Source organism: Salvelinus namaycush, chromosome 9 (assembly GCF_016432855.1).
Source record: "Salvelinus namaycush isolate Seneca chromosome 9, SaNama_1.0, whole genome shotgun sequence".
In the NCBI taxonomy this organism is placed as follows: domain Eukaryota; kingdom Metazoa; phylum Chordata; class Actinopteri; order Salmoniformes; family Salmonidae; genus Salvelinus; species Salvelinus namaycush.
Window position 1 is genome coordinate 15,467,618 of NC_052315.1, and position 11,382 is coordinate 15,478,999.

Here is an 11,382-nt window from a genome sequence, read left to right on the forward strand (position 1 = left end):
TACTGGCCCAACACTAACCACTAGGCACCTGCCACCCCAATTAACAGGTAGAACAGAAAACCAGCAGGTTTTGGTCCTCGTAGGGTAAGGGTTGAATACCCCTGCTCTAGAGCCTACCCACTTACTTCCCAAAGTAGGATATGTATAATAAAAGATGACTGGTTATTGGTCAAAATAATCTGATCTCATTGTGATATGCTGTGGGCCAAAACTCCATCCCAGGTGAACAGGCTGAAATTCCAGGCATGTTTTTCAAAAAGCTGCAAATGCCAAGGGCATTTTCACAATTTGAGTGTTATTTCATGCTCCTAGTGTGGAAATATCATTGAAAACAGGAAAATCATGTTTTTGACTTATTTTGCAGCCCCTCAGGAAATAATTATTTCAGAAGTGAAATATGTTAATGAAATTTTGATTCACATTTAGTTAAGTGGCCAATCGAAAGTGTTTCCACAGGCAGCCCAATTGTGATATGTTGCCCAATTATTGGCAAAAGATAGGATCTGATTGGTCTAAAGACCAATAATTAAATTGGATATAAGATCAGAATTGGGCTGCCTGTGTAAACGCAGACTTAGTATTATGTAAAATATAGTGCTCATTAACATTGCAATGAAGTTCAAATGTAATGCATTCTGTAACGAATTGCAAGAGGTTCCATAGCAAGAGGTGCAAAATTGTTTGTGGTGATACCCAAACAAATTCATTTTCAGAGTGGACATGTTATTTCAATTGGTTTATTGTAAGATGGACATCGCTGAGTGCTTATGGATTTTTGACAGTAAACCAATGTGGCTTTTAAAATGCAGGCACTTGAGAATTAAAGGAATAAAAACATTACGGTGGCATCAAGCCACTTCACTCTTTCAGAATGGTGGGTGTAATCATCTTGCGGAAGGCATAGTATTTGCATTCGCTTGGAGGAACAATATCCATGGTTGTGGTGCTAATCTTCTCCCTCTTGAAGCCAGCCTCGAGCAGGTGAGGCATCTGGGTCTCCTGAAAAATCATCATAGGAGAAACTTGCATTTTACAACCAAATCTCTATTTTTGATGTATATGGCATGTTATAGAAGGGTCCAGATACTTTTTGTTGTTGCTGCGATTTCACTTGTTTTTGAGAAACTTACCCCAACCAGCGGGTCACTTACTCGTTGTGCAGTACGGGGCTCTGAAAAAACATGAACAACGGCTCCAAAAACATCCAAATGCGTCATTTTTAGAAACGGAAAAGCTCTCAGTATAATGATGCAGGTATTCAGATGTACACATGAACTTGTGTCATTCCAAACTGTATCCGCAACGTTATACTCCATTTTGTGAGACAAACGGTTTCCCCTATCCAGCTATTCTCTGTGTAGCCTGCTGCTAGAATGGACGTAGAGCTATTGCTCGAGTAGCAACAAAATGGAATGACACAATTTCATGTGTACAACATCTGAAGACCTGCATCATTATACTGAGAGCTTTTCTGTTTCTAAAATGACGTTTTTGCATGTTTTTGGAGCCTTTGTTAATGTTTTTTTCAGAGCCCCGTACTGCACAACGAGGATGAAAGTGTCTGGACCTGTCAATAACATCCCATTTACCTATTCTTGGGGGATTTGGTTGTAAAAAATATGATATATATATATATACAAAAAAATAAAGTTTAATTCTCAGATCTTGTAGTTCAGGTCAAGTTATTACCTTTGTTTAGTCAAGAAAGGTAATTGAGGACACATTCTAACAGTGCCACAACCAAGTGCAATACAAATGGTAATAGTAAATGGCAGACGCCGGTGATAGATAAACTAAACCAATTACTGTTGTACTGCAGTTAGTAAACCAAATCAAATGTACTATAAAGAAATGGTGGAAGCAGGTAGCAGGCAAATTAGTTAGTACTGAAGCTACAGACAGACCAAATAAGCAAAATACAACAGACAAATAGTCACTGCACGTGAATGAAACAAATGGGTTAATGATTTAATGAACATCAAACCAAACAAAATGGAGGGCCACACTTTAAATGACATGTTATACCACAGTAACGATTAGCGGTATAACATCACATATGCAATTACACTGTACCAGACTTGTACTGTAAGTGCAGTACTATCTGAGACAAGGACAGAATACGTGCAAAGAAAAGAAATGTGTCATGCCCGAGAGGACACGTGTACACAAGCACCTCACAGAGAGATTAGGTGTTGTTGATCATTGATTGGCTGAGAGCCGGCTCACCTGGAACATGTTGTCGATGTTGTCATATTTGGACTTGAGAAGTTCACCCCAAGAGGTTAGGTTGCAGTAGGTGAGGACACCACCGGGCTTCAGCAGCCTATGGGCATGACCCTATAGAGACACAATTCAAAAATGTTATTATAATGGAAACGTCATTGTGACACGATAGGCAATGTTTGTAATGAGTGATAGGAATCAGATTCCATTAAGAAATATCTCATTCCATTTGGATTAATTTGTTTATTAATTAATTAATTTCGTGGGTGCTTATATTTGTCCTATTTCAGATGTACAAATGTGTATTAATACGTATGTGTGAATTGGAAAAGTGCTTTTTGCATATCTCAACTCTCCCCGAGACACCCTCGAAAAGTGGGCAATGGCAACTCTGGAGCAATTAGTATTAAGTGCCTTTCTCAAGGGCACATCAACAGTTTATTTTCTCCTTGATGGCTCTGGGATTCGAACTAGCAACCTTTTGGTTGCCACCCTAAACATCTGCCATATGTTTGTGTTGGATTCAGCTACAATATCATATGTAATACCAAACATGTTTGTGTTTTATACAGTCTTTAATACAGGAGAAATCCCCATTCCGCTGTTGGTTCTGGTGCTTTTGCTAATATATTTGTAATGTGCAGTCTTTGTCATAGAAGTGTTGTACTTACCTTGATGAAGTCGAACTGGTGAGTGTGCCATGTGTCTTCAGACAGAGGGTATGTGTCGTACAGAATGCCTTTGATAGAAGAGGCATTATTAAAATTACTTAGTTATGTGTCTGAAGCAATTTACCCGCTTAAGAATACAAAGATACAATGGATACGCCAATAGAATGCCTTTTGAAACGTACCATCAAAGTGGTTGTCAGGCAGGCTGCCCACTACCTGTTCCCACAGTCCTTTGAGGGGCACAATCTATGAGTGGAGAATAATTTAGATACATTTTATTCACATTAAATGAGGGAAAAGTCTAAATAGATCCTAATGTGAAGTTGAAGATGTCTCACTCTATGTGGCTGAGCCTTGGCCCACTCCTGCAATCTCGCGAACACTCCATCATTGCACTCAATGATCCAGTGCTCCTCAATGGGGAAGGACTCGACTTTAGTTGCGGCGATGGCCATGCCAAATCCAATCTCCAGAACCCGTCCCCCTGTGGGGGAAAGCAGAACAAGGATCTCAATTGGTGTTTAAGTATCTACCTGTATCAAGACTTGGTTTCAAATACGTGTATTTGTTATTAAATATTTGTTCTTGGTATTTGAGTATTTTCAAATACATAGCCCAAAACAAATACTTTTATTTGAGTATTTGAATGGTTATTTGTAAAAAACAAATAGTCAACCAAATTTGTCATTTCAAATTCCGAGGTTAAATGCATAGCGCATTTGATTCAGTGTATTTGAACATTTCCAAATACATTCCAATATTCAACTACTTACTTATTCCAAATAAAGGTTATCTGAGTACTTGCTTTGAAATGTATTGAAAAGTAATTGAAATACGTGAAATGGTATTTGAACCCAGGTCTGACCTGTATTGAAGTATTTCCAATGCTGTGGCACCCTTCATGAAAAGCAAAACAAAAATAATGGACTGTTTTTGTTTATTTGAGAGACCTCTCTGAGAACCACAGTATAGAAATGTATGGGGGAAAGAAGGAGGTGGTGGCACGTGATAGAAAGGCCACTTCAAGGATTTCCACAGAATAGAATAGTCTTTCAGTGATGTGTAAAAATAGATTAGAGAAAAAGACGATTTGGTTTTGCATCGACCTATACTATTATCAGGCTTATACTCAAATTTCCACCATATATGAGTATTTTACAATATAAAGCAATATAAAGAAAGTATAATACCCTATTTAATAAACTCAATGGACTGCATTCCTACTACATGCAGCAACTTGTGTGCTATGGTGACATGAGCGCGCAAACAACTCCAAAACAACTTTTACGTGCAAAACGTTGAATTCTAGTCTGTGCTCCTATTGTGTGCAATAAAAAGTCAAATCAGTGATCAACAGTTGTAGTTATAAAACGTATTGAATGGCATGTCGTCATAAATGATTGGCACTCCCAAGTCCTCACTTGGCACGATTCCATGGGTAGAGTAACACCTGCTGCAACCACAAGCATTATGTCCAACATATGTCTAACTCCACCATGCTTTTAAACTCCACTAGCATGTACATTTGGGTGAAACAACTCAGAAGTAATACAGAAAGTCAATGCATTTGTTTCATAAACTTTTCCCAATAGCCTAATTGCTGATTTATTGATAATCTGATTTGACTATATTGCAGCTCTGAATTAAGTGTAAACCTAGCCAATGATTACGCTATAGGCAAATAGGCTGTCCTTTACGGCTTATTTATTTCACACATTTGTAAGAAAAAAGTATTACAATAATGTAAAAGGTTATTATAGAACTATAAATGATCATAGAATACTGGAATTAATTACTATCTAGTGGTCCCAGTGCGTTCATAGGGACCACCAGCTTGCACATTGTGCGTTGTACCTTTTGAGGAGGCTACAGTTGCCAGCGAGTGCATGTACGGAGTTTCCCAACGTTCCATTACAGGCTTGCCCAAAATCTCGAGATGAGTGTCGGTCTCATTGTAACCAGCACTAGCGTCGTGCCAACCAGTTTTGCAGTCTTCTCCCTTGGAAAATATGGGTTGTCCCGTGGTCATTTTGTTGATTGTTTTTCTCTAATCGCTGGGGAATAGACGGTTGCTGTTTCCACGTCGTGCCAGAGGATAGTGAGATTTTGCGGCGGTGTGGATTTATATGGGTCAGAATTGCTGACTCTGCAAGACGTGTTTGCAATGTCAACGAGGCGTACTACTGCTGGTCAATAGGTGGCATTCCAAGGAGTGTCGTCGGGGTCACTGACGTCCTTAGTGTGGAAAACTGAGAGAAAAAAAACATGATGTATTGTATTTTCATAATCGTGGCATATTACAGTCTGTTATACAGCATTGTATTGCACCCTAGTTTAGTCTAGATTATTTGATCATCTTTATAATCCCACAGGGGGAAATTTATTTGGTAAAAGACAGCTACATAAAACATAAAATCACAGAATAATAAAAAATACAATTAATTTGAAAGTATGATGGGCTACATATTTACAACTATAACTATTTCATTAACAACATTATACTGACCAGAACTAATTTAGCCTTTTAGTGGAGCAGGCAGAGAGAGATCTGCAATTATCAAATTGTATCTACCAGCAGTTTCCACAGCGATCCCCATTGCCATCACTTTTTTCTTCTAACTTTCACATACGTTTCAAGTTTTATTAGACTTATGTACAGGACACACATGGAATACGCCGTCCAACAAAATGCTTACTTGCAGGTTCCTTCTTGACAATGCAACAACAATAAGAAATAATATAAGATAAGAATACAAACTGTCAAATCAAATTGTATTGGTCACATACACATGGTTAGCAGATGTTATTGCAAGTGTAGCGAAATGGCACAGTAGAATAGAATATAATTCATATTTTAGCATAAGTATAATACAGGAAGGCACAATTTATAGTCCAATATTTACACGTATTTTGGGGAAGAGGAGATTGGTGGCCATGTTTAAATTGTTCAGTATTAGCTATTATAATAAGAGTGGTAGCAGCAGTTATGATGTGTGTGTGTGTATGGATGGATGTGTGTACTGAATGTCTGTGTGGATGTGTGCGTGAGTTAGTGTGTGCTAAGGTGCGGAGAATCAGAGCAGGTGGTCAGTCCAGTTCCTGTGTTCAGCAGTAGGGTTGCAAAGGGTCGGAAACTTTACGGGAAATTTCAGGAAACTTTCCCATGGTAAATTAAGCCCGGGAATTTGGGGAATTTTGCTTAAATTCATGAAAAAAGTTAGCTTATAACAGTGAACCTGTTTTTGTGGGATTCACAAGGCAATTCTAGGTATTGTGGCATATTTTGGTTGAACTATCCCCAATTCAATGGAATTGCAACCCTCTGCATGCACAGTGCATTTGTAACAGTATAACTTTAAACCGTCCCCTCGCCCATACCCGGGCGCGAACCAGGGACCTTCTGCACACATCAACAACAGTCACCCAAGAAGCGTCGTTACCCATCGCTCCACAAAGGCCGCGGCCCTTGCAGAGCAAGGGGCAACACTACTTCTAGGTTTCAGAGCAAGTGACGTAACTGATTGAAACGCTAGTAGCGCGTACCCGCTAACTAGCTAGCCATTTCACATCCGTTACACATTCTTCCATCACATGTGCATTGCACTCTTCCATCACATGTACAGCTGATTCTCAAAATCTTGCACACTAATGAGATGCTATTGAGCCCACACTACTACACTGTCTGAGCCAAGAACTACATGCTTTCTTTTAAGGTTTTGATTACAATACTGGGTGGGGTGAATATATTTTATATGACATACATGATTTTTTGTTAACTAGTAAATAGTAGCCTACAGCAAAGTGTGTTTAAATAATGTCTAACTTGTTAACAATTTCTGCTAGTTAGTTTTTCTACCATGTGGGTTTTAGCTTGCTTGAGCCAGCTAACTGCGGGGTGTTAATTCACCGGTTTCCATACATTTAATTTTAAAACATTTATTTTACAAAGGAGTTGTTTAATCTAAATGCTTAACTATTTATCTGTACATGGAATTGTATTAGGGTTTTCCTAATTGTTTTCAAATCTTTACAGGAAAATGCCACGGGCACTTTCAGATGTGTGGAGACATTTCACTGCAGCTAATGTAGAAGGAAAAGCTGTGTACATTTGCAAATACTGTGCCAAATCATATGTGAAGAATGCAACAAAGATGCAGAATCATCTGGCCAAGTGCATAAAGTTCCCTCAGCGCTCACAACAAGCAACCTCTGACAAAAGTCCCGCTACTTCTATTCGAGGTGAAAATGATGAATCAGACACCTTATCGATAGCAACAGCTCATGGTCCTCCTGGAATCAGAAGTGTTTTTGACTCAATGGAGGAATGTAGACAGAGAAATGCTGATGAATGTCTTGCTCAAGCTGTGTATGCAACTGGTTCACCTCTGAGGCTCACAGGCAATGTGTATTGGAAGATATTTCTGAATGTTCTTTGCCCAGCATACACCCCTCCAACCAGACATGCTTTATCTACTCATTTGCTGGATGCAGAGTTCAACAGAGTTCAAGTGAAGGTCAAGCAAATCATAGAGAAAGCAGACTGTATTGCAATCATCTCTGATGGGTGGTCGATAGTTCGTGGGCAAGGAATAATGAACTACATCATCTCCACCCCTCAACCAGTATTCTACAAGAGCACAGACACAAGGGACAACAGACACACCGGTCTCTACATTGCAGATGAGCTGAAGGCAGTCATCAATGACCTTGGACCACAGAAGGTATTTGCACTGGTGACAGACAATGCTGCAAACATGAAGGCTGCTTGGTCTAAAGTGGAGGAGTCCTACCTTCACATCACACCCATTGGCTGTGCTTCTCATGCATTGAATCTGCTCCTCAAGGACATCATGGCACTGAAAACAATGGATACACTCTACAAGAGAGCCAAGGAAATGGTTAGGTATGTGAAGGGTCATCAAGTTATAGCAGCAATCTACCTCACCAAGCAAAGTGAGAAGAATAAGAGCACCACATTGAAGCTGCCCACCAACACCCGTTGGGGTGGTGTTGTTATCATGTTTGACAGTCTCCTGGAGGGGAAGGAGTCTCTCCAAGAAATGGCCATATCACAGTCTGCCGACATGTACAGCCCCATCAAGGGGATCCGCCTGGATTATGCATTTTGGGAGAGAGTGGTAAGCAGCCTGAAACTCCTGAAACCTATAGCAGTAGCCATTGCACAGATTGAGGGAGACAATGCCATCCTGTCTGATATCCAGACTCTGCTTGCAGATGTAAGAGAAGAAATCTGTACTACACTGCCCACTTCACTGTTGCTCCAAGCAGAGGAAACTGCAGTTCTAAAATACATCAAAGAGCGTGAAGACTTCTGCCTGAAGCCCATATACTGCAGCGTACATGTTGGACCCCAAGTATGCTGGCCAGAGCATCCTGTCTGGTGCAGAGATCAAAAACGCCTATGGTGTCATCACTACCGTGCCTCGCCACCTTGGCCTGGATGAGGGCAAGGGTCTTGGCAGTCTGGCAAAGTACACTTCCAAGCAAGGGCTTTGGGATGGAGATGCAATATGACAGTTGTGCCAACATATCTCATCAGCCACCTGGTGGAAGGGACTTTGTGGATCTGAGGCTCTTTCCCCTGTTGCCTCCATCATCCTCCAAATCCCACCAACATCAGCCAACTCAGAGCGCAACTGGTCCTTGTTTGGGAACACACACACCAAAGCACGCAATAGGCTGACCAATACAAGGGTTGAAAAATTGGTGGCCATCCGGGCAAATTTGAGGCTTTTTGAGCCTGACAACGAGCCATCATCAACAAGGATGGAAAGTGACAGTGAAGATGAGGCCTCAGAGTCTGATGTTCAAGAGGTGGACATTGAGGAGATCCAGGGAGAAGACATGAAAGTCTGAGAGGAATACAACCAAGGCTTTAGTTCCTAGACTATTATTTTACAGATGTATGTTGAAAATGTTATTGGGAGATGCAATGGATCATTGGGGATCATTCAATATTCCCTTTCTTTTGTTGTTCAGTGAAATCATCCCATGTGAAGAGTCAACTCATTTAATTACATTTCAATTTGTAACTAAATAGTTTTTATTTCTATTGGAAGGATTTAATCATTTGCAATTATGTCTACTTATGATAAGGTAAAAGGTTTATGTTTCTGTCTCCATATGATATGGTAAATATATCCAATGCAAAAAAAATCTACATTTAAATGGTATTAATATTAATTTGCATATATTTCTGTTAATTCACACATATTCCTGTTAATTCCCATATATTCCCGTTAATTCCCACAGAAAGTTTCCACCTCTGAATATTCCCCAAAATGTGCAACCCTATTCAGCAGTCTTATGGCTTGTAGATAGAAACAGTCTCTGAGCCTGTTGGTATCAGACCTCATGCTCCTATACCGTCTGTCCGACTGTAAGGGAGTAAAAAAAACATAGGAAGTGAATAAATCATCGGTGGGAGTCTTTAGGCTGCCATTGACTAACACTGAGAAAAACGTATTGTTAACACCTAATCATAAACCAGTCCCCTGAAGTTCACACCAGATATATTCTATTTATTTTAAATACAGTAATTAGGCCTACATAGACTTGTAGGCAGGTAATTACAGTGAAGGTTTACATTATTATTATTATTGTTAGACTACCTAATCCTTAAAGGCCTGTTTGTGGTGTGTTTGAGTGTGTCAATTACTACTAAACTGATTCAAAACACTGATCACTGTCTGAAATGGAACACAAGTAATGTGAAAATCGTTGAGTGGCGCAGCGGTCTAAGGCACTGCATCGCAGTGCTTGAGGCTTCACTACAGACCCGGGTTCGATCCCAGGCTGTATCACAGCCAGCCGTAGCCGGGGAGACCCATGAGGTGGCACACAATTGGCCCAGCGTCGTCTGGGTTAGGGGAGGGTTTGGCCGGCCGGGATGTCCTTGTTCCATCGCGCTCTAGTGACTCCTTGTGCGGGGACATGCTTCCATTCAGCCACAAGAGCATTAGTGAGGTCAGGCACTGACGTTGTGCGATTAGGCCTGGCTCACAGTCTGTGTCCCAATTCATCCCAAAGGTGTTCAATGGGGTTGAGGTCAGGGCTCTGTGCAGGCCAGTCAATTTCTTCCACACCGATCTCAACAAACCATTTCTGTATGGACCTCATGCTGAAACAGGAAGGGCCTTCCCCAAACTGTTGCCACATAGTTGGAAGCATAGAATCGTCTGGAATGTCATTGTATGCTTTACCGTTAAGATTTCCCTTCACTGGAACTAAGGAACCTAGCCCGAACTATGAAAAACAGCCCAAGACCATTATTCCTCCTCCACCAAACTTTACAGTTGGCACTATGCATTTGGGCAAGTAGCGTTCTCCTGGCATCCGCCAAACCCTGATTTGTCTGTCGGACTACCGGATGGTGAAGCCTGATTCCTCACTCCAGAGAACATGTTTCCACTGCTCCAGAGTCCAATTACGGCGATTTTTATGCGCTACGCACTTCAGCACTCGGTGGTCACGTTCTGTGAGCTTGTGTTGCCTACTACTTCAGCGGCTGAGCCGTTGTTGCTCCTAGTTTTATTCTATTCTAGACATTTCCACTTCGCAATAACAGCAGGGCAGAAATTTGACGAACTAATTTGTTGGAAAGGTGGCATCCTATGACGGTGCCACGCTTAGTTAAATAATGGTTAAATAAAAATACAAAATAAAAATGACGATGCCATGCTTAAAGCCACTGTAGTACGGGCCATTCTACTGACAATGTTTGTCTATAGAGATTGCATGGCTGTGTGCTCGATTTTATACACTTCTCAGCAATGAGTGTGGCTGAAATAGCCGAATCCACTAATTGTGTCTATATGCTTTTGACCATGTAGTGTATCTTTGACCAACAAATATTTGTATTCCCAGTCATGTGAAATCCATAGATTAGGGCCGAATGAATTTATTTCAATTGACTTATTTCCTTATATGAACTGTAACTCAGTCAAATCTTAGAAATTGTTGTATGTTGCGTTTATATTTTTGTTCAATGTATATCATTATGTCAACCCTTCAGAGCCAAGTCACTGCATGGCCTCCACTGCTGTCCTCTCAGGTAAATCCATGAATGCGCGTCAAAGTGCAAGACCACGTTGACCACTGTAATAGGTCAGAGGTATAATCAGTCACCTGTGTAGCAATGGTTGCAAGTGGCAGTGAACTCTTTGATGATAATGCTGTCATTGTCAATCAGATCAAAGAGCAATGAAAGGATACTGAGTGTGATACAAGATTGTCATCTTGGAGAGTCAAGACTTGATCAACTAAATCTGCACCCCTGATTGATGTAGATCTAGGCCTACTACACAATAATCTGCACTCATAGAAAACATAAGCTATAAACTATTGTTAAAGGGTCCTTGTGAAGAAAACATAAGCTATAAACTATTGCTAAAGGGATCCTTGTGAAAAATGTAGCTCCTGACCTACTGGAACAAAATCAACCAGGCTGCTTATTTTGTGCAGGCTA

General features: G+C 40.6%; 1 protein-coding gene across 1 annotated transcript; it reads right to left on the reverse strand.

Annotated features, from left to right (window-relative positions):
- Positions 1–737: 737 nt before the first annotated feature.
- Positions 738–4,974, reverse strand: gamt (guanidinoacetate N-methyltransferase). The gene is made up of 6 exons (XM_039000516.1): positions 4,749–4,974; positions 3,233–3,378; positions 3,077–3,140; positions 2,895–2,962; positions 2,227–2,337; positions 738–999 (listed from the first exon to the last, which is right to left on the reverse strand). Exons 1-6 carry the CDS (start codon positions 4,921–4,923, stop codon positions 859–861), a joined length of 705 nt encoding a protein of 234 aa, XP_038856444.1. The 5' UTR covers positions 4,924–4,974; the 3' UTR covers positions 738–858.
- Positions 4,975–11,382: the final 6,408 nt, after the last annotated feature.